The sequence below is a fragment of the Cavia porcellus genome, unplaced genomic scaffold (genome assembly GCF_034190915.1).
Source record: "Cavia porcellus strain 051 isolate PalLab524CR breed Dunkin Hartley unplaced genomic scaffold, mCavPor4.1 scaffold_9, whole genome shotgun sequence".
In the NCBI taxonomy this organism is placed as follows: Eukaryota; Metazoa; Chordata; class Mammalia; order Rodentia; family Caviidae; genus Cavia; species Cavia porcellus.
The window spans coordinates 17,719,331-17,746,521 of NW_026947492.1; the positions used below are offsets into that span (position 1 = coordinate 17,719,331).

The 27,191-nt window shown below is 34.6% G+C and overlaps 1 protein-coding gene and 1 non-coding gene across 2 annotated transcripts; one reads left to right on the forward strand and one right to left on the reverse strand.

Moving 5' to 3' along the window:
• Positions 1–128: 128 nt before the first annotated feature.
• On the forward strand, positions 129–26,856 carry LOC134477484 (olfactory receptor 8G50-like). The gene is made up of 3 exons (XM_063255596.1): positions 129–276; positions 14,367–14,986; positions 26,740–26,856. The coding sequence occupies exons 1-3, from the start codon at positions 129–131 to the stop codon at positions 26,854–26,856; spliced, it is 885 nt and encodes a 294-aa protein (XP_063111666.1).
• LOC134477755 (small nucleolar RNA U13) lies at positions 13,606–13,707 on the reverse strand. The gene has a single exon (XR_010049950.1). It is a non-coding gene; the product is annotated as a small nucleolar RNA U13 (small nucleolar RNA).
• Positions 26,857–27,191: the final 335 nt, after the last annotated feature.

The window sequence follows — 27,191 nt, forward strand, 5'->3', positions numbered from 1 at the left end:
ACTGTCCTCAAGAGCAAATCTCAGCAGTCTCACACCTTAGTTTTGCAAAGACTTTTCTTATGTCTCCTGAGCAATAAATAGCCTGTTGGCCATCAGATACATCCATTCAGTGTCAGGGCCTCTTTTAGATGACAGGTTGTGGCTGTATTCTTTCTGTGCCTCTGATTTTTGAGCCTTCACAAAGGTTTGCACGGAGACAGCGTAGACACCTGCAGGTAGCTTCTTCCTATTCCCTGACCCTGTCTGTCACGGTGATTCTGGGAGTGCAGCACAGAGGTGTTTATTCTTCTTTAACACAGTGTGAGCATTTGACCTGGTTCACATGTATTTATAAAATCTCTTGTCTCATCGAAAAGGTATATAATAAGATATAATGCACGCTTGGTTTGTCCTCAGCTTGCCTTCAAATACGTCACATGAACAGCTAAAAGTAAGGTTGCCTTTAACTTACCTTCTAAAATAAGAACTATTAGTGAGATATCAGATTCATTGCATCTTTGAAAACAAGCAGAAATCTTTGTTAGTTGTGTGGTAATTTGATTTCTTCACATTTCATTTTTTATCCTATAATAATTTCATTTTTGTATCTATCTCATTATTGACATATATTATGTGATACATAAATGGATGCATGCAAATTTGTAACACATAGGTATGAGTAGTGAAATTGTGTTGTTTGTCCAATTTTTCAAAGTGTGTCTGTATATATTCTTATGATTACTACTCTATATACTAAACAACATTTACAAAATTTGTTCATGTTACTGGGAATACAGGTTAATTATTATTTATGAAAATTTGTAATATTTCAATAAATTGGAGCATTAAAAATGTAAAATATAAATGTCTGAACTAACAGTAGTAATTTTCTGGACTTTGGAAGATAAACTTAGAATATATATGTATATGTTCTATTAATTTTATTATTTCATGGGAAAGAAGTAAAAATTCATAACAAAATAGTGAGAAAATAACAACAGTTAATACATTGCATGTAGTTATCTTTAAAATAGTTGCTCAGGGTAAGAGACATGGGCATAAAAATTTCCAGTTGATATTAGCACAAACCTTTTAAATGATCTAAGAGACATGAATAGTGTAATTTCTTTGCCCTTTTTCTTTTTTCTCTACTGTTTTTTGCCCTTTTACACATCCCAACCCCTTTTTCCTTTTGAACAATTGCTTCCCACTTCACAACTTCTATTGTACACTTTAGACCTTATTAACTGTTTTGATTTCTTATAAAAGGGATACACTATGATATCAAAACATGTGAATCTCAATCTTATTTCACTTATAAGTATGATCTCAAGGTGCATCCACTTACCTGTAAAAGTCTCAAGTTCACCCTTCTTTAAGGCTTAGTAATACTCTTTGTATAAAAAATCCCACATCTTTTTAATCCATTCTTCAGATAATGGGCATTTGAGTTGTTCCCAAGATTTAGCTATAAAAATTGTGTTGATATATGATGTTTCAGTTGTTCTGGGGAGATACAAAGAAGGGAAGTAGGTGGATTGAATAGGTTTTGCAATCTAGGTTTTTAGAGGCACTTCCATACCGATTTACACAGTGGATGTAACATGTTACATGCTCCTGGAGAAAATTTCTTTTTTCCCCCAAGTCCGTGGAGCACTTGTTATTTGGTTGACTTGTTTATGATAGTCATTCTTTCTTGGCTTGATGCAATTTCAGTGTTGTTTTAATTTGAATTTCTCAAATTGGCAGTGATGATGAACAGTTTTCAAATATTTATTTGTCATCTGTATTCCTTCATCTGAGAAGTTTGTTTATTGTCTCAAATGCTCATTTTTGGATTGGGTTTTTAAATTTGCTCTTGATAGAATTCTTTTTTCTGAGGGATGATTACTTAAAGTGATTTCCTATTCTATGTGTTTGCTTTTCTCTTTATTAGTGATTTCTGTTGATGTTCAAAAGATTTTTAATAACATGAAAATCTTGTTATTGATTCTTGAAGTATTTTCTGTGCATTCTGGGTTTTGTTCATGAATTTCTCCAAAATCTATCTTCAAGATAGATCTCCAAAAAATCTTCAAGATTTTTATCTAATTTCTTTTCTCATAGATTTAGGGTTTCTGTTTTAATATTTAGATCTTTGATCCATTTTGACTTTAGTTAGTGCATGTTGATAGAAATAAGTCTAGTTTTAGTTTTGGCATGTAGAAAATCAGTTTTCCCAGCACTGTTTATTAAATAGGCTATGCTTTTTCCAGTGGAGAAGTTTGGCCCCTTTGTCAAAGACAAGGTGGCTGAGTGTCTTTTCAGGTGTGTCTGCATCTTCTAATCTGCTCCACAGATCCTCAGGTCTGGTTTTCACCAGTACCATGCTGATTTTTATCACAGTAGTGTTTTAGTGTATTTTCAAGTCAGAAATCGCAATGCTTCCTGCCTTGCATTTCTTACCCAGGATTGCCTTTGCTATTCCAGGTCTCTTCTTGTTCCAGATGAATTTTAGGAATGTTTTCTTTAGTTCTGTGAAGTATGTTAATGGTACTTTAATTGGAATTGCATTAAATCTGTATAACAATTTTGGAACCATGGCTATTTTGCAGTGTTGGTTCTTCCTATCCAAGAGCAATGGATTTCTTTCCATTTTCTGATATCCAGCTCAATCTTATTTTTCAGAGATAATATATTGTAATTTTCAATGCATAAATCCTTTACATTCTTTGTTAGATTGATTGCTAAGTATTTCATTTCTTCAATGCTATTTGGAAGAGTGTGGTTTTTCTAACTCTTTGGTCAATGAGTATGTTGTTTCTATACAGGAATCCTATGGATGTTTTAATATAGACTTTGTATCCAGATATGCTACTGAAGTTGCTTATTATATCTTATATCAAGAAATCTTTGCATGCAGTTTTTGAGGTCGTCTCTGTAGGATATCAGGTCTTCTTGGTATAGTGATAATTTATCATTCCTTTTCTACTCCTATTCTTTTCATTTTAATTTCATCTCTAATAGCGCTGGCTAAAATTCCCAGAATTATATTAAGTGGGAGTGGTGATAGTGGACATCTTTGTCTTGCTCATAATTTTAGATTGAAAGCTTTCAGTTTTGTCCATTTAGTATGATGTTGGTTGGTGGCTTGTCATAGATGAGTTTTACCAGATTTAGATAAAGACCATGTATTCTTTTCTCATAAAGTTTTTTTTTTTATCATGAATGAGTATTTGACTTTATAAGGTTTTTCTGTATCCAATGAAATGATCATTTGATTTTTGTCTTTGGATATGTTTCAATGGCACATTGCATTTTTGATTTGCACATTGTGGACTATCACTATATTCCTAGGATGAATATCACCTGGTCATGATGTATAATCTTTTTGATGATTTACTAGTGTCTTATTAGAGATTTCTGCATCTATGTTCATTAGGGAGACTGACCTATAGCTCTCCTTTTTGATTGGATCTTTCTCTGGTTTTTGTGTAAGTAAAATACTTGCCTCCAGTAATGAGTTGAGTATAATTTCCCTTTCAGTTTCATTAAAGAGTTTAAGCAGTATCAAATCTTCTCCAAATTTGTTGTAGAATTTAGCAGTGACTCTATCAGGAGCTGGGCTTTTCTTTATTGGTTAGTTTTTAATTTCATTATCAATTTCATTGACTGACATTGAATACTCAGAATTTTTATAGCTCCTGATTCAGTTTCAGTACTTTGTACTTACCTAGGAATCTGTGCATTTGTTCTCCGTTTTCTGTCCTTGTAGAGCAAACATATTCAAAATAAGTATTGACATTCTGAATTTCCAAAGCATCCATAATGATTTCAACCATTTAATTCCTCATTCCATGAATTTGAGTCTCTTCTTTTCTAATATGGTCAGTAAGGGTTTATCATTTTTGTTTATTGTTTCCAATAGCCAACTCTTTGAATTACTAATTCTTTGTATTATGGTATTACTCTCAATAGCAGTAATTTATTCTGTGATCTGTATAATTTTCTCCTTATATGGGCTTCGGGCTTGATTTGCTCTGCTTTTCCTAGCAGCTTGCAGTGCAAGATTAGGTTATTTGTGCTTGTGCTATTTTCCTGATGTGAGAATTCATACACATATCCCCCTTAGGACTGCTTTCAATCTTTCCCACTGGTTCTGCCAAGTGGTATTTGCATTTGCATTTGATTTCAGATGTCCTTAAGTTATTCTTAAATTTCACCTGTGGCCCATGGGTTATTTAAGAGTGTGTTACATAATTTCCATATTTTATGGAGATGGTGTGGGATTTTTTTTGTCATTAATCTCCTATTTTATTACACAACGATAAGATAATATATATGGAATAATTTTAATTTCTTTGCATTTACTTAAACATGTTCTATGGGCTAGTATATGGTATGTTTTAGAGAACATTCCATGTGCACCTGAGAAGAATGTGTATTCTGATACTGTAGGTGGAACACATTGTAAATGCTTCCTAATTACATTTATTCACAGGTTTTGCTCAGTTCTGATATATATATATATATATATATATATATATATATATATATATATCCCAGATTGATGGATTCTGCAATAATACCTTTCAAAATTAACAGAAATAATTTATTCCATGACAAAGAGCAACAGAGGAAATACATATATATATGACTTTTTGTATGGTTGGATCTATCTCTTTTTGGTAATGAGGTACTAAGTTCTATATTACAATTATGTTCTTGCTTATTTGATTTTTCATGTCTATGATTATGTGCCTTATAAATTAGGGGTTTCCATATTTGTTGCATATATATTTATGATTGTTATCTCATCCTTTTCAATTTTTCCCCTAACAAGTATATAGTGACCATTTTAAAAATCTCTTTTGATCATTCTTTGTTTGAAATTCACATTGTCTACAAACAAAATAGCTGCCTCTCTTTTTTTTTTTTCTGGCTTCCTATTGTAAAGAGTACTGTTTTCCATTCTTTCACTATTAGTCTATGAATTTCGTTTTGAATTAAATGTTTTTTTTTTTTGTATGCAGGGTATCGTTGGATCCTGTTTCTTGATCCATTTTGTCAGTCCGTTTCCTTTGATTGGTGAATTGAGGACAGTTTCACTGATGCTTATAAGTGATATGTATTGACTTCTATTTCTCAGGTTATTTTCCTGTTTTTGGACCTGTAATTTTCTCCTCTCTTTGATTGCTTGTCCTGCCTGGTGGTATCTTTCTGTTGCTGCTCTTCAAATTGTGTTCATTTTTAATCTGTCTCTATGATATCGTTCAATACTTCTGTAGTGTTGTTTTGTTGGTCAAGAATTTTCTCTGTTGCTCTTTAGAATAAATTATTTCTGTTAATTTTGAAAGGTATTATTGCGGAATCCATCAATCTGGGATAGAAGTTGCTTATTTTTCAGAACTTGAAATACTTCAACCTTCTTGTCTTGAGAGTTTGTGTTAAGAAGTCAACTATGATTCTAATGGACTTCCTTTTATAGATTGTCTCTTTTACAACTTTTAATATTCTCTTCTCTGAATTTCTGGGATCTTGATTATCATATGTCTGGGTATAGATTTATTTTCATTATGGCTAATTGGTGTTCTATATGCCTCACTTATCTGAACATCAGGTACTTTCCCTATGCTTGAGAAGTTTTCTGATATTAATTCTCAAATAACTTGTTCTTTTTTAATGTTGGGTTTTTAAATGTCATTTGTGTTGACTTCTGCTTCTTTAATTGAAGTCAATCAAACATATTGTTTTACTTCATATTATTACCTTGTAACTGTTGAATTGTTATTTTCTGATCTTTTGCTATTTTCAAGAGATCTTTCTTTTCATAATCACTAGTCAAGATCCTGTCTTCAAGGTCTGAAAGTATGTCTTCAGCTTCATTCAAGTAGCTTTCCTAGCATTCAATGGAATTTTTAATTTCCTGTATATCTGATTGGATCTGTTTCATAAATTCCATTTCTTTCCTATATTGATTGTTCATGGTTTCCATCCCCTTCTTGTCATCACCTATTCTTTATCTATGGGTATTCTAGATTTGTTGAGCAATTTCTTTGTAAATACTGATTTTTTTTTTAATCTGAGAGATTATTTTTGATCTAATTTCGTCTAAAGACTCATGGATTTGTTGCTATCCTTTAAGAAACGTCAGGTGTGTGTCTTCCATTTTCCTCTACCTCATTGTGTTCTGGACTTGTTTTGAGTAGGCTGAAATCTGAGGATGCACTTTGCTTCCCTGTCTTGTCATTTTCTCTTTTAACAGTTTTTGTTTTGTTTTCTGCATTGGTCCTTGTAAGGTTTTTTGTTTGTTTGTTTGTTTGTTTGTTTGTTTTTTATTTAAGGAGACAAAGAAAAAAACAGAGAAAGGGTACACGTTATACAGAATTTCAGAAAAAATAAATAATAGGAAATCACTAGTTAATAGATTACATATTGTTATCTTAGAAATAGTTGTTCAAGTTACAAAATTAAAGCATATAAAGTGGATTTTCAAACAGTGAGACTGAAAATAGTTTTGTTCAATGATCCAACAAAACTTAGTAATATAGTTATCTATCTTCTACAATTAAATATATATGCAGTTATATTCTTTAGAGCACTTTCTTTTCTTTTATACAATGACAATTACACATTTTGGGTTTTATTACTCCCACAGTTCTTATTATCTTTTTTTTTAAGAGAGGAAAACCAAATGTGACATAACAGAAAAGAGTCAGTCAAATCAAAAGGATGGACATAATAGATAATGTAAAAACGAAATAAAGGTGATGAACAATGGTTATCATACTGCCTCTTGCTATCTTAAAAAGAATTGCCTATACCATCAGTTATAATAAAATCGAACAAAATAGTAAAGAATAAAACCAAAACATTGGAGACATTACAGGACTTTAAAAGAAGATAATACTCAACCAGAATGGGCGTCATAATGAATCTTATTGTCATTACAGTTTTGCCTATACTTTTGAACTTGGTACTATCAAGTAAAGCAGAAAGAGGAAAATCAGTCAAAGCAAGATGGTCAGGGCTATACAGCATTTCGAATCAAGTTAATAGGAAATCAAAGTGGGTTATTATAATGTATCCTGCTATTTTTATTTTCCTTTAATTAAAAAGATAAAAAAGTAAATAATTTTAAAAAGGAGACTGAGATAAAAGAGGGCATAACAACAAAACAGTGCAAGTCAAAGCATAACCATTTAAGCAAAATAGTGTTTCACTACAAGATATCCTGACACAAAAGTAGTTACCATAGTGTCTCTTTCCTGGAAATCTTTGAGTATAACTTCGTATAATGTAGCACCAAACATATCAAAACAATGTAAAACCATTCAAGAGAATGACAGTAATACAGGGTACTTAGCCAACTATCAGAAAACGAACAATGGTTTCTGTATAATCTCCTTGTCTATTAAAGTTTTTGCTTATATTATCACATATAATAAAATACAATAAGATATAACCTGTTAAGAATGATGGAGACAGAAGAATAAAAGTTGATGGGACTTCAAAGCAAGATGATACTAAATCAGCACTAGCTATTATGATGTCTTGTTTTCTCCAAAATAGCTATTCCTACCATCCAATCTTTTCTGCCTCATTTCTGTTGAGCTCTTTTTCTGTCATTTGTTGTCAGTTTGTCATCTTCATTTCGCTTTCTGCTCCATTCATTGTGGCCTCCACATTGTGGACACTGTTTCTGAAGTCTTGGTATTTTCCTTTTTTAGAATATCTTGCAGTATTCTCTGTAGAGTTGAATTGGTGGTTGCAAATTCCCCTAGTTCCTCTTTATCCTGGAAGCACATTGTTTATCCATCAATTTCTAGAGACAGTTGTGCACAACATATCAATCTTGGCTGGAGGTTATTATCTTTCAAAGCTTGAATTATTTCCCCCAACGGTCTTCATGATTTGATGTTTTGTGCTGAGAAGTCTGCTGTAATTCTGATGGGTGTTCCCTTGTAAGTGATCTGTTTCTTGTCTCTGATGGCTTTTAGTATTCTGTTCTTATATTGGATTTTGGAATTTTGATTATTATATGCCTGGGTGTAGCTCTGCTTAGATTGTAGGTGGCTGGGTACTGCATGCCTCATACATCTGAGTATCTTTACCTTTTGTTAAATTAGGGAAATTCTCTTGGATTATTTCTGTGAATAGCTTTTGTAGTCCATTTGTTTGTGTCCCTACTTCTTTTATGTTCTTAATTCTTAAGTTATAGATCCTCTTATCATCTTCTAGCCTTTGTATAATTGCTGTTTGTTTTCTTGTTATTTTTAAGAAGTTTTTCATTTCATGCTCCCATATTACAAACCTTCCCTCCAATTCAGATAATCTATCCTTAGTTTCTTTCAGGTTGTTATGCCAGCTTTTGATAGAGTTTTAGTTTCCTGGTAATCTCTTTGAACCTGTTTCACATATCCTATGTTTTCTCTATTTTCTCCATCAAACAATTATCCCGTTTTTCTGTTCTTCTATTCCACCATCTATTTTTTTCTTTGGTGGTGCTTAGAATTTCTTTAATTATTCCACTTATATCTTGCTTTATTGATCAATCCTGCGGATTGGTCCATGGGCCTCGCCTGGAGAGGTGATGGAGATGGAGGGCTGGGCAAGAGAAAAGAGAGATGGAGACAAGGTGGGATTCCATTCAAGTCTAATTTATTCTTAAAATGGCTACAACATATATAGCATGGACGCGGGCCAATGGGGCAGGAAGAGGGCACGGAGTGTTATCTGATAGGTCATCATCACATCCGGATATATGACCTAAGCAGGAGAGGATTATGGGAGATGTAGGCTAAAGCGGGAAGTTGCTCACGTCATATGCATTGCAGGCAAGGGGAGGATCACGGGAAATGTAGGCTGACACACAAAATGCCCTCAGATGGGAGGGGCAGGGCAGCAGCAGCCATTCTGAGCCACTCCCTACACTTTATTTCATTAAATACTTCTTTTTTAAACTCCTCTATGAGGCTCTGGAGATATCACTTTATGTCTATTGGTGCTGTGTCTGATATTGCATGTTTTCTGTCTTCCTTTGTGTTTCCCTTTCCTGGATCAGTGTTCTCAGGTTTGGGGACTGAGGACACTTTCTTGTTGCTTCCTCTTTCCATACTTTTTGTTTGTTCCATACAAGCGAATTTAGGAGGTCCAATTTTTTCTCTTTTTTGGTTACAGTTTGTTTGAATTGTGCCGGCTAGGTGTTCCTGCCTAATGCTGTGTACTAGGGAGACACAGACCTGGGCAGCCTCTGCTGGGCCTGCTCCACCAGGTCAACCTACCAAAGGCTTCACTGCTAGAGTGCAGCTCCAAACACTAGGACCTGGTTTGGGCTAGCCTACTGGGTCTTAGTCAGTGGCGTCACGGAGGCCAGGCCCTCCCCACCAATCCCACTTGAGAGGGGAATATGCGATTAATGTCACTGCAGTGCCCTGTTCTGGCAAGTCTGCCCCATCCCAGTATGTCCTTTGCTGGAGCCTCTTACTTTATGAAAGGGTCCCCGTTCCACTGACTCGCCACAAGTCGATGTAGGGCTCCCTGCTAGTCCCAGTCTCAACTCTGTTCACAGATTCCCACTCTCAGAGCTTTTGTGCATCTCTCTCCCTGCCCTGCAGATTTGGACACAGCAGCAATTTTAATCGCGGCTTCCAGTGGTGTGGGTTCTAGCTTCCATGATGAGATTTTATCTGCTCCTGTTATAGCACCAGCATTGGATTTCCAGTTGGTTTCTCTTAGCTTAGTTCATTCCTTGGTCTGCAGGGTTTTTTCCCCTTGCTTAGGACTCCTCGTCCCACACAATTCCTGGATTTTAAGTGGGGTATCTCAGAGAGCTTCTGTAGCTGCTGCTATCTATCCAGCATGTTCTTAGGGAAGTCTTTCATGTCCTTGTAAGGTTTTGCAGTAGATCTTTTTTTTAATCGCTAGTATCAAAGCTTCTGTATATAAATTTTGTTCTTCAGGGATGTCTTATGTGCATAGAATTTTCTTGTTTTGTGTATGTCCCAAAATCCTATTTTTCAAATAATTAACAGTGAGTTATTTTTTAATATCCCTTTAACTCAGTTCTCAGTCCTTTGGTGCTGGGCTGTAAGGAAGTCATTACCCAAGAAGGTCTCAATATTATTATTACATAAGTTAGAATAACTGACTAAAATGGATAGCACATCCTAGCTAAAGTAGTACAATTAACAATGACAATAGTATGAAGCACAATTCAGAACCTGAGAAATTGTGATAGATATTGATTTTCATATCTTTAACCAGCTGAACAAAATCTACAATTATAGATCACAGTGGTGGGGAGCCTAGGCATGAACCAAGAAAGGGCTCATTCGTCACCTGCATCTCCTATGTTCTATCTCCTCAGAAGTCTGTCTTCATTGGCTTCTGCCATTCCAATGCTGGTGAACTTTGTGGTGGCACAGAATCCCAACTCCTAGGCTGAGTATGTGACTCAACATTTTTTTTTTTAATTTTCAGGATGTGGTGTCTCATAATGTCACACTCACTGCAATGGGTAGGATGGCTGCTTTCTTCTCTGTTACCCTGGTTTTACAATGTCACAATGTTTTTTCAAGTCTGTCTTCAGATGGTAGCTTGGTGTACAGCATGGGATTGAGTGGTGCATTCTATGCTGAGTACTTTTCTGCAAGACTCATGTAATAATTTTTTCTCTGACTATCACACTACACTACACTAGAGCTCTCCTGCTCTAGAACTGTTATCAATGAGGTAGTTCTGTTATTAAGTTCTCTTAATATTTTTCTACCAACCCTGATTATGCTTTCATCCTATATCTTCATCATAGACAGCAACCTGCACATTTACTGACCTGCAGACATGTCCAAAGTCTTAAGCACTTGAAGCTTCCACATCTCAACAGTTTCTATCTATTTTGTTCTCTAGCCTCATGTACCTGCTTCACACATCATCTCCATGGGCCAAAAGAAAGTGTGCTTTGTGTTTCATATCCTTATTGTTCCCATGCTGCTCTGCATGATCTACATTCTGTGGAATAAGGATATTAATATTGTGATCAAAAAGTTCCTATAAAAAAGAAGTTTCTTGTTAAAAGTGTATATAGAAAAAATTATGTGTGTGCAATGCAAATAATGCAGAGAAACAAATATAGGCTCACAAATCATGAGATCAGTGGTAGAGTCCATTTAAGAAAAACATATATAGATTAAGCTTGGATTCCTAGGATGAGACAGATGGAAGATAGCACTTCTTTGAGATATTCCCAGTTCCATCCTGTCAGAGAAACCTGAATCACATCTATTCATTATAAATCATCCTCAGATACTCTATGATTTATTATGCTTTACATATATGAAATATTACACTGGATAGGCCAGTATAATTTACCTTTATTAATTCAGTAAATATATTTATGGAAGGATTTGTACTGAGCCAAATAGATACTAACATCTCACCCTTAATAAAAGGGAAATTTTGAGATTTTGAGACAGACACAAATCCAAGAATGTGCTACAAACAGATGACATCCCTGAGCAGCAGACATTTCCCAGGGAGGACTCGATACTAATAATAAAGTTTCCTACCACAAAATCTTACAAGAATCAACACAGAAAACAAAACAAAATTTTAAAAAGACAAAATGACAAGACCCATAACTAAAAAGCAACCTCAGAAATCCAGCCCACTGAGCACAAAGACAGGAGAAAATGGGATAGAGGAAAATAGAAGAAACAAATCTTAAATGTCTGAAATGATAACAACCAAAGAAAAGAAACAAATTCATGAGGATATAGAGGAAATCAGACAGAAATAATCTCTCAGGTGAAAAAGAAATGACCACCATAATGATAGAATTGCTCAGGAAATCTAGAGTAGACTAGATTTAAATAAAATAGAGAATCTAGGAAAGTGATGGAAACCATAAACTTTCAACATAAGAAAGTAATAGAATACATCAAACAGATTCAAGTAGATATTGAAGAAATTAAAAGTTCTATCGAGAATTTGCAAAAGTACATGAAAAATGCTGAAGATACCTATCAAATTTTGAAGACAAGATTGCATTTAGTGATCACAAAAAAAAGTTCTCTAAAAAGAACAAGGAATCATGGAAAAACAATTTACCAGCTGCAAAATAATTCAAAGAAACATAATATGAGATTGTTTGGCATCATTGTAAATGGTGGAGTCAAAATAAATGACATAAAAAAATCTTTTTGCAGAATCAAGAGCAGAAAATTTCCAAGCATGAGAACAGAATCTGACAGGTTAATAAGTCAGGCATATGGATCAAAATAAACCTACGCCAGGACATATAATAATAAAGATTCCAGGAATTAAGTCAAAGAGCACAATATTAACAGCTATAAGAGAAAAGCAACTAATCATCTATAAAGGAAAGCTCTATAAAACCATAGGTGAATTCTCAGTACAAACCATGGAGTCAAGAAGAACATGTAGTGAAGTATTTCAAATTCTGAAGAAAAGCATCTTCCAATCAAGACTGACATATCCTAAGACTATATATCAAAATTTATTTAGAAATAAGACACTTCCATGGAAAGAACAACTGAAGAAATTCATGACCATTAAACCAACTCTATAAATGGACTGAAAGATATTCTAAAAAACAAATGATGACAATTCCAAGAACACCAATTTTGGAAATTCTTTGTATACAAGAAACACATCTAATGGAAACATATATTCATAGACTGAAAATCAAAGTGGAATTTTACAATGAACGTGGATAATGTGAACAAATAGTGTTTTCTTTCATTTTGCTGTCACACAAAGAAATTGCTTTCCAAAAGAAAATACTGTTAATTAGCGTTATCAGAGACCATCCAGATGTCACAAGTGAAACTTCAGGCAAAAACATTTCTAAAATTCTGTACTAGTCACTAATAAGTTTGTCCGTGCACTCGCTACACACATAAGCACACATATGTTGTCTTAAACCAGATGATTTTTGGGTGGTTTTGTCTCATCATAGACAGATTCCTTTGAGTAACAGCTCTTAGTCTTCCTGTGTTCACTATAAACTAACGGTTCAGGATCCATCCTTTATCTCATGTGCTTTCTGTTACTCAGAAGTGCACGGAGGAAAAGAGAATGCTCCTAACTTGAAGAACAGTGACCGACAGTAATAGACCTCATCTCCAGCTCTATGTCTTTGAGAAGGACCAAGCTACATAGAGAAACATACAAGCAAGAATAATTGACAGTTCTGTGGAGATCCTGAAGCAATTTTTATAAATTAAGTAGGACTCAGAACATTTTTAATATTTATTTATTTTACTGAAGAATGAAGAAATAATGAATGCTGGGAATAACTCATGGTTTCTTATGCATTTTTACAATTTTTACATGTTTTCTGACTTCAAAGTTAAATTGCTAATGTAAATATTTCCAACTGTTAGAATGATTACTATATTTCTAAAGTTTAGCATTTGAATTAGTATTGCATGGAGGAAGTTTAACTGTGTTCAGTGCGAATCAATACAGTATTGAATGCATCAAGAAAGTGTGTAATATTAACTGTTGAGATGCACCAGGAGGGTGCTTGTCATTCTGGATGCAGTGGTCCTGTAACACCTTCATTCCTCTCAGCTCATTCCTGGGAACTTGCCAGCAGTCTTTTTTTTTTTTTTTTTTTTTTAATATCAGACAGGTAAGGTCCCGAGGTCATAACAAGGTTGAAAGGAGGCACATGTCAGGCATAGAGCATGAACACCCAATGATTCTTCCTTATTGTGAAGTGACTTTTGCCTCTATTCCATCTTTCTAAATTTTAAACTTATTTCAGTGGCAAACAGAAATATTCACTGCTCCACATTTACCCCCATATGGGTTATCAAAATGTATACCTCGGCTTCATTAAACATACTGTTATAATGGCCCTGGTTAATTTTTTCTTTGTGATTTTTTTTCTTCTTGCAATAAATCACTTAAAACAATCTCTTTATGTTATGTTTTAAAGCCTTACTCAACTTGTGAATATTTTAGTATATTGGTAAGAAACTTATCAGACTTGCAACATTGTCTCTCATATTCTTATAATCCATAACATCAGATCAGAGCACCAAACACTGGACAAGCAGTGGGGGAAAAGTGAAAAATCGAACTGTTGATTTTCTCTAGCGTGGACACTTGTGGAATGAGACTCTCCTTGGTGGATATTATCATTGTCTGTTTCCCATCATACTCTTGCCACCTTTGGCCAGCATGTAAACTCAAACTTACAACAAGCCTTTATAGAAGGGACAGCTTCATGAGGTATCTGGAGCAGTCAAAGATGCCTGTGGTCTGTGATCTACTCGCATGTTCAATTTCATTCTAGAAATAGAGAATAAAAATATGCAGTACTTAACCGTTGGAAAAGTTCGGTTATGTCATGCAACAACATAAAATCATATAATTAGAGTGTCACGTGTTGGCTGCAATGGTATATGACCACTATGTTGCCATCTGTAGCCCATTGCTTTTCAATGTCACCATGTCTTCTAGAGTCTGCTGCTGGATAGTAGTTGGGGTGTCCAGCATGGGGTTTATTGGTGCCACAGCTCACACAGTCTGCATGCTGAGAGTGATTTTCTGCAAGGCTGAAGTGATAAACCATTACTTCTGTGACCTTTTCCCACTATTGGAGCTCTCCTGCTCCAGCACTTTAATCAATGAGAGAGTGGTTCTGTGTTTAAGTGCTTTCAACATTCTCCTCCCAGCCTTGACCATTCTCAGTTCCTATATCTTCATCATCGCCAGCATCCTCCGCATTCGCTCTACTGCAGGCAAGTCCAAAGCTTTCAGCACCTGCAGCTCCCACCTCTCAGCAGTTGCTGTGTTCTTTGGTTCTGCTCCATTCATGTACCTGCAACCCTCATCAGTCAGCTCCATGAACCAAGCAAAACTGTCCTCTCTGTTTTATGCTACTCTTCTGCCTATCCTGAACCCCCTGATCTACAGCCTGAGGAATAAGGATGCAAAAGGTGCCTTAAAGAAATTCTTCCTAAAAATCAAGTTGAGAAAAACAATTTTTACTTTGGTAAATAGTCATAATTTCTTTTTTTTTTATTTAAAGAGAAAAAAAGAAAGGAAATAAAATTTTAAAAACAGCAGTAAAAGGGTACAAATAATACAGAATTTCAAGGAAAAATACAGGAAGATATCACTAGTTTATAGGTTACATATTGTCATCTTTGAAATAGTTGTCCAAATTATAAAATTAAAGCATGTAAAGTGAACATTCATACAATGAGATTGCAGACAGTGCCGTTCAATGATCCAACAAAAGTTCAGTAATATGGATTTCCATCCTACACCCTCAAACATACATGCAGTTATATCCCTTAGGCCACCTTCCTTTCCTCTTTTTTTTAACTAACAATTACACTTTTGGGGTTTTTTTACTTCCACAATTATTATTTTTTTGGAGAGAATAAAACCTAACGTGGCTAAACAAAATAGAGTCGGTTAGAACAAAAGGATGGGCATAGTACATGATGTAAAAATAGAATATCAGGTGATCTAAAATGGTTACCATTGTGCCTCTTGCTATTTTTTTAAAAAGTTGTTTACATTGTCAGTTATGATAGAATTGATCAAAACAGTACAGAACAAGACCAATAAAACCTACACTGGAGACCTTACAGGATTTCCAAAGTAGATAATAGTCAAACCATAATGGGCATCTTAGTGAATCTTATTGGCTTCCAAGTGGTTGCCTATACCCTCAAACTTGATACTATCAAACAAAATAGAATATAGTAAAATCTGACAGAACAAGATGGGGAGAGCAATACTGGGGATCATATCAGGTTAATAGGCAAACAAAAAAGTTACTATAATATATCTCGCTATTTTTAATTTGGTTTTCCCTTAATTGAAAAAAATGTAAGAAAAAAATAGATTAATTTTTTAAAAAAGCTGGCATTGAGGTAAAAGAAGACATTGTATTAGAACAACACAGGTCAGAACCCACACAATTTAAAGCATCATTGTGTTTCACCCCCAGATAATCTAACATAATAGTAGTCACCATAGTGCCTCCTTCCTTTAATTATTTGAGTATAACTTCATATACTACAGCATCAAGCATATCAAGTCAGTCCGCAGTTATTCAGGAAAATGAAGAAATTACAGGGTATTTAGAACCAGTTAACAGAAAATGACCAATGGTTTCTATATTATCTCTTTGCCTATAAAAAATTTTGTTTATACTATCGCATATAGTAAAATATAGTAAGATACCACATGTTGAAACCAGTGGAAACAGGTGTACAACAGCTTGATGGGACTTCAAAAAGATGTTATTAAATAAGTGCTAGCTTTTATGATGTGTTGGTTTTTTCAGAATAGCTATTCATACTATCACTGATACTAAAATCCAACAACCCAGGTTAAAACCATTGCCATTAATGAGTGATAACATTATATGAATTCAAACCAAACTGATTGGGAATCATGATTACCACATACTTTTATGTATTCTTATCATTTCTTTCTGAAGTTTTGGTTAGGAAACAAGGAAAGATGACACTGTATGTCCACAAGTCATGAGTTTCCTTCTGTTACTCACTTGTGCAAAACGTGTGATGGTACAAAGGTAAGACTGGATTGAGAGGCTTAGGCACTTGTGGAAAGAACAGTTGTGAGATGTTCCACAATTTTTCTGTACAAAATTATTTAAATAAACCCTACATCATATTTTAATATTATTTTTTATTTCTTTCATGTTTTAAAATAATTATCCATTACAATCAGAACCATCATGATTTTGGACATATATTTAAAAATGGAGTATATGTTTGTATATATCTATTCTTTTTATTTTTATTTATTAATATCTAACTACACAACCTTAAGTCCTTTAAATTCCTCCACATCACTGATTGTGCGAACATGCCTCTTTTAATGCAATACGTTATCTTTGCTTATTAAATAGATGTCTTATACTGTCAGTTTTTATGTTGTTAGGTTTTATACAAGTACATTTCCTAACATTTCTGAAGTAGTAATTTGTAAAAGAAATAATGTTTCCCTTTTGAATATATAAAATATTACTCCTCACTGAATGTGTAAAGCAGTATTAGGAGATATGTGGTCCTATGACACATAATAATTCAGTTCCTACCGACATAGGAATCCCAGTATATTTTAAGACACTAACTGTAGTAAAGACATGTGGCTATATTAGGTATATATTTAATTACATCTGGATGCCATTATTTTCTCTCTATCTGTGTAATGATGCTATTACTACTGTTTTCCAAGATGAACAATGCTGGAAGCCACAGAGTGTCTGATTTCAACACATTCAACCAAGCCATAGTAACTAAAACCTCAGGTGTTAGCACAAAATTATACTGTAGAACAATGGTGCAGAACACAGGACCTAGAAAAATATCCCCAGATTTTGAATTAATTTATTCTCAAGGAAGCTTCTAACTGTAGAAAGATCAGACAAATGATGTCAGGGTTAGTGACTCAAAAGATACATTTGGGTTGTTATCATCTGACATTATCAAAATTATTTTCCTTTCAGATCAACAAAGAAAAGTCTAAAATGCTGAACTCTCTGGGAATCACAAACAGTATGTCTGAATCCCATTTTGACTTTTAAAATTGCAGATTCTCTTTCCCCATTTCTTTCACAGTGTTAGCAGAGATGTAGCTGGCAACTGACCTGTCCCTCCAAGTCCTCATTCTGAGCACCACACTTCCTCATGAGGACAGATTCCACTATCATGCCTGATCTTCTACAGCATGTAATCATAGAAAACACTTCTCTTTTTTTAAGTTTACCAAGATCTTAAGGGCTTTAATCAGCCACTTGAGTCTATTAACTTATCTCTAAGCTTCTTCCAACAATTTTATCGAATGCATTGTTGAGACTTGCACTTTGTAGAACACTGTGCCAGCATTGCTTGGAGTTCACAAATCAGAGTGGTAGAAAAGCTAGTAAGTGACACACATCACACCAATCTAGCTGTGTGCCACATGTGATCATAAGGAACATGTCTGTGTGTAGAGAGAAAATGTTCCTGATAACCTGAATTCTTCCATCAGAGATCTTAACTGGAAATATTTCAGTACATAGGATTTTGTGGGAAAAGCTAGTATGAGACAGTAGAAACTACAGGAATATCTTAAGTTAAAATTCAGTGTCTACCAAATGTGCTTTTGTGGATCAGCTGTGTCACATGATCCTTATTGTCCCATAATGTTGAAAACTTTCTCTTCCACAGCCTGCATTGAACCCTCATTCTTCACCAGCACCAAAATTGCATTGCTCCTGTAGGACCTGCCTGTTTGTCTCATTGTCTGCTCTGCTTCCATGGCCCCTTCCAGTTTGTGAAATTCTACGGATTATGGATTCGACATTATTAATTTCTTTATTTTGAACCCCTTGATTAAACATGCCACTTATTATGTCACTGCTAAATTTGTTTTAATTCAGTATCTTCTATGGATTTATTTTTTTTTTTCTTAAGGATGATACTTGCACACCCTGAAAGTAGATCCTTGATGAAAATACTTTCATTCATGATTGATAATATGTGTATCTGAAAGATGAGAATAGTTATTAACATCCTGGGCCACATTTAAACTGAGGTGTTTGTGTTTTAAACAGTTAAACTGTCAGAAATTTTAAAGTGCAGTCTGAGTAGAAAAATTAAAATTTTAATTGTTTGTTTGTTTTTGTGTTGTTTTTATCATCTGCATGGAGGATTTTTAAAGCACAATTTTATAGTTTTTCCATGATGTAGTTTACTAATTTTAGGTTCTTCTTTGGGTATTTCATCTAAGAAAGTACTATCACATTCAAGGGTACACATACTGAGTTTTAAATTTTTTCTGATGCTTCCAGAGTGTTAAATCTTTATTTTATTTATATGACCCATTTTTTGTAAATTACTGGGAATGGTGTAAGAAAGAGTTCCAAATTAATTCCTATACCTATACTTACTTATTTTTCCATCTCAGCACCATTTGTTGAGAAAAAATCATTTCGCTGAGAGAAAATAATGTTCTCATTAAATTATCATTAAATACTTATAACAATTTATTTGACATGGATCTGAGTATTTTCCTAGCGGTCACCTCTGCTCCACTGATCAGGATGTGTATAGTTATAATGGTCTTACACTGTCTTGTTCACACGAAATTTGTAGTAAATATGTAGATAAGAAAATGTGACCTCATGTTTGATATTTATTTTACAAGTTTGCTTTGATTACTTTAGGATCCTTGTCTTTTAACTGAGATTTTCCGATCATCCTGTCAAGTCTACATATACCAGAGAGGAGGTTTTGATAGATATTATGCAGAATTTTTAGTCAATTTGGAAAGTATTTGCATTTTATCTGTGTTGATTCTTTTGATGTGTGAAGGGATACCTTCCCAAGTGTGAAAGACTTTAACACTGTTCAAAATGTTTTGTAATTATCTGTGTGACAGCTTCCATTTCTATTTTTAATTTACTCCAAAGTATCTCACAATTTCATGCTATTTGTAATGGATTTTTAAATTATTCATTATAAGTGTATAAACATACAATGGATTTTATTTCCCACCTTAGATTTTATCATGGTACTTAATTTAAGTTCCACTAGTCTTTTGACACAGATTCTGTCAGATTCGTTCCATGCAAAAATATGTCATTTAAATAGAAGAGAAAAATAATGAATTCTTGCTTTCCAATATGGACACCTTTCATTTTCTTGTAAGATTTTTCTATACAGGTTCCTTGATACACTGTGGAATGAAAATAAGAGGCAGATAACTTTATTATTTAGATTTGTAGGAGAAAATCTTTTGTCTTTCACCATAATGTGTGACAATGGGTTTGTGTGTGTGTGTATGTGTGTGTGTGTGTGTGTGTGTGTGTGTGTGTGTGTGTGTGTGTTTGTGTGTGTGTGTGTTGTGGATGCGACCTTAACCAAAAAAAAAAAAAAAAAAAAAAAAAAAAAAAAAAAAAGCATATTTTGGTCTCCAAAGGAGTTGAAATCACTGTGGCACTGTGGGCATGATCACCCTGATCAGACTCAGTTCTCCCCAGCACACCCCCATGTATTATCTCCTCAGCAGTCTGTCCTGCACTGAAATCTGCCATTCTACTGTCATTACTGTAAAATACTGGGTAACTTTTTGGTGGAGAAAAATGTCATCTCCTACCGAGTGTATGACTCAACTCTACTTCTTCTCAGGTTTTGCTCTCTCAGAGTGCCACATGTTGGCTGCAATGGCCTATGACAACTATGTTGCAATCTGCAGCCCTTGCTTTACCATGTCACCATGACTCCTCAAGTCAGCTGCTGGATGGTACCTGGGGTGTACAGCGTGGGTTTGGTTGGTGCCACGGCTCACACAGTCCGCTTGCTGAGACTGCTGTTCTGCAAGGCAAATGTAGTAAATCATTTTTTCTGTGATCTTTTCCTACTACTTGAGTGCTCCTGTTCCAGTACTTCAATGAGACAGTGGATTCTGTGCTTCAATGCATTTCATATTCCTCTTGCAACTCTGACTGTGCTTAGCTCCTAAATTAAGATCACAGCCAGCAGCCTCCACATTTGCCCTACTGCAGGGAGGTCCAGAGCCTTCAGGCCCTGCAGCCCTCACTTATCAGCAGTTTCTCTCTGCATTGGTTCTGTCGCATTCACATTTCTGCAGTCCTCATCATTCAGCTCTGTGGACCAAAGGAGAGTGTTGTCTGGTTTTTACACCATTATTGTCCCCGTGCTGAATCCCCTGAGCTACTACCTGCAGAATAAGAATGTTATAGTTGCCCTAAATAAGATCCTTGAAAAAAGAAATTTCCTATGATATAATCTAGATGAAGAAATAAATCCAGAAACAATACTAGATGTCCACAAGTCATGTGTTTTTGCTAGAACTTAATTACTTGGACTAAAACTACCATTTATAAGGCTAGGTTGATAGAGTCAGGGTGTCATAGAGTGGCCTAGAATCCATCTACCCAGAGTATCCTAATTTTATAAATTTCACATTGCTCCACAATGATTGATTATGCTTGATATGTATGGAATAGGTATGTCATGTTTAATAGTACTTGTGTGAATTCAGTAACTAAGTAAACTTGCTTTATATTCTCATTTCAGTAGTGTATGTACCCAGCCATCTACACTAATTTTATTAGCAAGCATTTTTGAAAATGTGATCTCAAAACAAATAATTTTTACCAACCAGAATACACAAAATATAATTCCCAGTGCTGTGACGTATGTAGGACTGTGTTAGTATAATGTGGGAACCCATGATGATGTCTCCTATCCCCAAGGAGACAGCAACATATTAAAAGACAATGACCATAATAAGCAGATATTTGAATGTTAGGAACATTCTTTTACATGGAGTCTTGGAATCATGCTACAGTTCCTAATTCCCTGACAATTTTAACCTCTTTTTCCATATTCCATGGACGTATGGCTTTTGTAAAAAGTCCCACCCACATATAGTATCTCTGATTTGCAACTGATATCATTTACTATTCCATTCATGTGCGTTCTTCCTTCACATGTAAAATTTCATTTTTTTCCTGACTAACAACGAATACTTTTGCTACAAGAGACACACATTCTACTTGAAAAGCAAGTCCTCCCCCCCCCCTGCCATGGGATGCGAAGCAGTCTTTTTACAAGTAAATTTCAGTTTTTTCCAGTTGAGATCCTGTGTGTCCTTTTGGAGACTCCAACTAAAAGACTCCAGGCAGTGCCCCTGGGAGAAAACTGTCCTCAAGATCAAATCTCAGCAGTTCTCACACCTTAGTTTTGCAACGACTTTCCTTATGTCTCTTAAGTAACAGCCTGTTGGACACCAGATACATCCTCTCGATGTAGGACCACTTCTAGATGGCATGTCGTGGTTATATTTTGTTTGATGCTTCTAATTTATAAACCTTCACAAAGAGTTGGCTTGAGACTGCATGGAAACCTGCAAGTAGCATCTAATTATCCCTGCCTCTCTCTGCTGCAGCATGTCCACACGCAAAGCACAGAGGTATTATTGCTTCTTTAAAATAGTGTGAGCACCTCACCTGGTGCAGGTGCATTGGTGAAATACCTTGTTTCATTGAAAAGGTATAAAATATGCTTGGTTTATACTTAGCTTGCCTTCAAATAAATCACACAAACACCTAAAAGTAAGGTTGCCTTTACTCCACGATATAAAAATAAAAATTATTAGTGAGAGATGGGACTTATGTTTCTTTCAAAACAAGCAGAAATCTTGACTATGTTGCAATTTCTTATCTTTGCATACCATTTTATTAGTCTACAAAAATTCCACATATTTGTATCTGTCTCTTTTTAAGTAGCTATTTATATGATGCATATTTGGGTGTGCGCAAACTTGCAACACATGTAAAAGTGAGTAATGAAATTGTATTGTTTGAGACTGTTTTGCAAAGTTTGTGTTTACATAATCCCTATATTTATTACTTTAGGTACTAAACAACATCTACAAAATTTATTCAGATTATTTATTCAGGGAAGACGCATAAATTATTATTTATGAATTTTGTTAAATTTCAAAACATATATAGGCATTAAAGCAATTAAAATTTATAAAACAAGAAATGTCTGAAATGTCTCTAATCATTATGAGATTTGTGGAAGAAAAATTGTTAGAATATTCACATACACACTAGGTTCCTAATCAGATATTGCGGTCTATCATGAGGAGAGCTGATACAAAGAAGAAACTTACTCAAAACACATATAACATCTTACCTAAGTTTGTAGAAGAACGAGTTTTATAAAAACTAGTAACAATTGAAAAGAACATGAGTCAATACTTACATTATAATACTAAGAACTCTTTCTGACTTGAGTAATTTCCTCCTATACACTCTGTCTTTCATTTCAATTAATATACAATTTATAATAATTTACAAAAACTGCTTTTTCCTTATAATTAGTGTTATTAGAGACCATCAAGATGTCTCAAGAGATAAATTTAGCCAGAAATAGTTGTTTCCTTCTGTAGTAGTTATGGTTAGATTTCTTTATGTGTAGCACTCACATGAGTGTGCAGGTGTGCGCTCACTTGCACATACACCCATACAGCATGTTGACATAACCAGAAGATCACTTGGGGGTAACTCTGTGGATCATCATAGAAATATGCTCCTTTTAAATTGTCTTTCTGTACATTTTCATGTTTACTACTCAAGGATCACTCCAGATTTCCTCTGTTTCACAATCAACCTGAAATATATGGAAGGAGAAAGTAATGTCCCCAAACCTGAAGAACAGGAACTAGTGGTGATGTTCCTCACTGCCACCTCTGCCCCATTGGTAAGAACCTTGTCACACAGACCAACCAGATGGCAAGTGGCATTTAGAATGGTGTGAAGATTCAGATGGTTGGAGTTAATGTAAGACATATAAACTTTTTATAATTGAGCATCAAATTGAATGCATATCAAAAAGAATTAATGCTTAGTTAATAATTTTTTGATATTTATATAAATATTTTTCAAAATAAATTTAAACTACCAATTACATATTTTGCAATATTTAAATGAATGACTCTCATGTTTATTTGATTTAGCATTGCATCCAAGGACTAATAGTGTTCAATGTAGTTAAAAATAAAATGGATAATGCAGGAGAAAATATGAAATACATTATTAAGATCCCACCACAAAAGTTGATATCATGCTGGTGGGGCAGAACCCATAGTATCCTAACAATTCTTTGCTTCTTCCTATAGCTTTGCCATTGTCCTTGACTCTTCGTTACTCTGGAAAGGCTTTTGTCGCCATTCAGTCTCATCTTCGAAATTTCACACTGCTTTCAGCAGTAAATAGTAATTTTTCATTCTAATTCATCTCTCACCAATCCAGGCTCTGAATAAGGTTCATCTCACATTCATCACTGTCTATTTTGATGATGTCTTCTTTGATATTTTTACTATCAATAAAAGCTCAAGATGCAACACTTCTAAAACTCATTGAATTCTTGAAAACAGTAATCATTCCATGACACTCTTATTTCTAGTTTTTAGGGTAATTCATTATTGATGAGTAAAGTGTTTCATGATATTTCTCGATTATTCTGGTAGTATGTTTTCACACTTCAAAACTTACAGTGTGTAAGTAAAGCATTTTTCAAAAACAAAACAAAACAAAACAAAAATACCTAATGCACTTATTAAACTATAGTTCTAAATGGAAAATATTCCAAAGCAAGTTTGCTAAAGAAAATTGCTCAATTACTTTTTAAATTTATATAACATTTGATAAATGTTTAGTAAATATATTTAATATATTTATACTCAGAATTAGTCTAATATGAAATTACTTTCTATAATGCATGCTTCGACTACTAACTTACCTCTAAAATTATCTAAATAATTTTGTGAAATATGTTAATTATTTTTCAACAGTCTCTTAATTTTTAGAGGAAAAATGAAGCATTTCAAATTATTTAACTTCTAAAGCATTCCTTGGGGGAGTTTTGGTTCAGTTATCTTGAAAACTGAATGAAAGCTGATTTTACTCAGTCTCTTAGTAAGATATTTCAAAATGGATTGTTTTGTGACTGCATCATATTACGTTAATATCAATACTATAGGTCAATGAAAATAAGACTTTCAAATATTACAAATTTGCTGTTTTTGCATTTTTGCTTTCTTTTTATAAATCACTTGACACAATTCACTTATGTTCCCTAAATTTTGAATATTTTAAATTCTTGACATAAAACTCACTAGAACTCTAACAATATCTTTCACATTGTTCATTTAATTCATAATGAAACAAGAATGTGAATTTAAATAAGTGTCACAACACTGAACACTTGAGAATCAATTGAGTAAAATCTAATTGTTCATTTTTTCCCAGAACTGATGCTTATGGGACAAGATTCTACTGGGAATTCATTAAAATTGTTTATTCCTAATCAGACCATTATCTTATATACCAAACATACAAAACTAGTTATTGACCAAGATTTGCAGATGGCCACATTACGCTGGGCACCAGCTGTGTCAGAGAACTGAGTTAGTGATTCATAGGGTACTTTTGATCTCTCTTCCTAAAGTCTCTGTTTTTTATGGGCAAAGCAACGGATAAGAAAAATATCCCATCTGAACTCTCTGGAAGAAGGAAGGTATGCCTGAGTCCCAGATAATAACTGAAAATCCTAGGAATCTTTAGCTGCTATAAAGATGCACAGGAAAAATTTTCTGTGTCTTCTCATCCTCAATCTAAGGGGCACACTCCCCAGTGAGCACAGGTTCCCTTATTGTCTCTTTTTGTTTAAAATATAAAATTATAGCAAATAATTCATTTTCACTCACTTCAACCCACACAGTGCAGAGGTTTTGTTCAGTTAGTCTGAAGCTATTTTAACTTATCTTTAATCTTCTCCAATTTTATCAAACATACTTGCAATGAGCCTTACTATAAAAGGCACATAAATCTGTACTATGTTGAGTTTATAATTAATGTGAAGGCAAAGATAGTAAATTACTCAATATAACACAGAATTAAATATTTGCTACATATGAACACAGTGAACATGTTTGTGGGAAGACGGAAATTGGTATTTTTCAATGAGATGTCACTTTGAAAGATCTTAAAGAAATCAACTGTTAAGGGAGATGTTCTGAGTAATGAAGAAACAAAAGAGAAACTGAAGAACCATTATGAATGAAAACTGAGGGCACACCAAAGGTTCTTCAGGGCAATGATTATATCTTGTGCTAATTGCTATGAGGATAAAAGGAAAACATCTTTTTTTTTGTCTTTAAAAATCTTTACTGGCCCTATTATGCATCCACATCATAATAGCTATGTTCCCATAGGACATCTCCTGTGACATTTATCCCACTGTCTATTCTGCCTTCCTGGCCCCTCTGCACTGAAACATTTTAAAGAGCAAGGATTCTCTGCAAAGGTCTCTATACTGAATGCCCTCAGGGACCTTTCAAGTATATTTTTTAAAATTTTTGGATGAGGGATTTACCTCAGCAGTGTAAGCATGCCTGGTAAGCATGAGGTCGTGAGTTTGAACTCCAGTACCAAAAAAATCCCCCAAATCCAAAAAATTATGTTCTGTTTTAATAGAATTATTAATGAGTTAAGAGAAGAATAAACATAATATTCAGTTTCTTTAAAAGTTTGGTATTCTGCTTATGATTCATTTATCTCTAAAATGGACCTGAATGAAAGAAGCTCAGAAAACTGACTCAGAACAAGTTGTCTGGAAATGGACACAAGGTCAAAGACATTCAAGCATCCAGGTGCAGCTCTCAGAGCAGAACAGGAAGCAAGGGAAGGAAGAATTGGGCCATTCGGAGTTCATGGGGAGCTGCTCAGATGAGATGGGGCAGAGTCCCACAGGTGCTGTCAGGATTGAAAAGACAGGGCAGGCTGTGGAAGGAGGAGGAGTTAGTGGGATGGTTTGCAGTGTGTGTGTGTGTGTGTGTGTGTGTGTGTGTGTGTGTGTGTGTGTAGGGGCTCTACATTTCTTATAAAACTCTAATGAGCACATTTGTCATAAAGACACAGAAACCCGCCATGTAAAACCTAGGTGAGCAAAACTTGCACGTGGAGGCAAATTAATTTGTTCCCATGGGATGTTTTGCAGTCCATTTGGTATCATTAATATTTTCTTGTGATTTTAACATTTATTGCACATTTTTACTGCATTGTAAGTGACATGCAATTCAGCACTTTCAAGGTTACAGATCAGTAGGGGGATGATAAATTTATGGTGTTGTACAAACATAAGCGTTTTTAACTTGCACTTTCCATACCAACCCATGTAGAGCTCCACAGCTTTAACAGTCCGATCCAGTGTGTCCTTGCCACGGCTGCTGGCGGGCCCCCAGCTGGTTTCTAACTCTGTGAATTTGCCTATTCTGAATCAAACAAGTGGATTCTGACAGTGGATAGGTTCTGCGTGTGGTTTCTCTCATCTCATATGTTTTAGGTTCATGTAGGCTGTGGCAGAATTCATTAATGTATTCATTTTATTGCAGAATTTTGCTTGTTCGGTATACCACACTTTGCTTCTCCATTCCCCACTGAATAAGAATGACATGGATTCCTCTGAGGCTGTTTTTAGCAATGTCACTTTATATACTCAAGTACAGTTTTTGTGGGGGTGCACATCTATTCTTGTACGATGTGCACCTAGCTATGAAACTGCGGGGCCACATCGTAACTCTTGTTTTTCAAATTCTGATAACTGCCACTTTGTTTTCTAGCAGTCTACTAT

Bases quoted from the DNA above. Each gene is read 5' to 3' on its own strand.
- LOC134477484 (XM_063255596.1), top strand. From the start codon at position 129: ATGACAGGTTGTGGCTGTATTCTTTCTGTGCCTCTGATTTTTGAGCCT. The intron at 277-14,366 runs GTGTTTATTCTT...TCATATAATTAG, and splicing joins TCTGGGAGTGCAGCACAGAG to AGTGTCACGTGTTGGCTGCA. The intron at 14,987-26,739 runs GTAAATAGTCAT...CAACCCATGTAG, and splicing joins GAAAAACAATTTTTACTTTG to AGCTCCACAGCTTTAACAGT.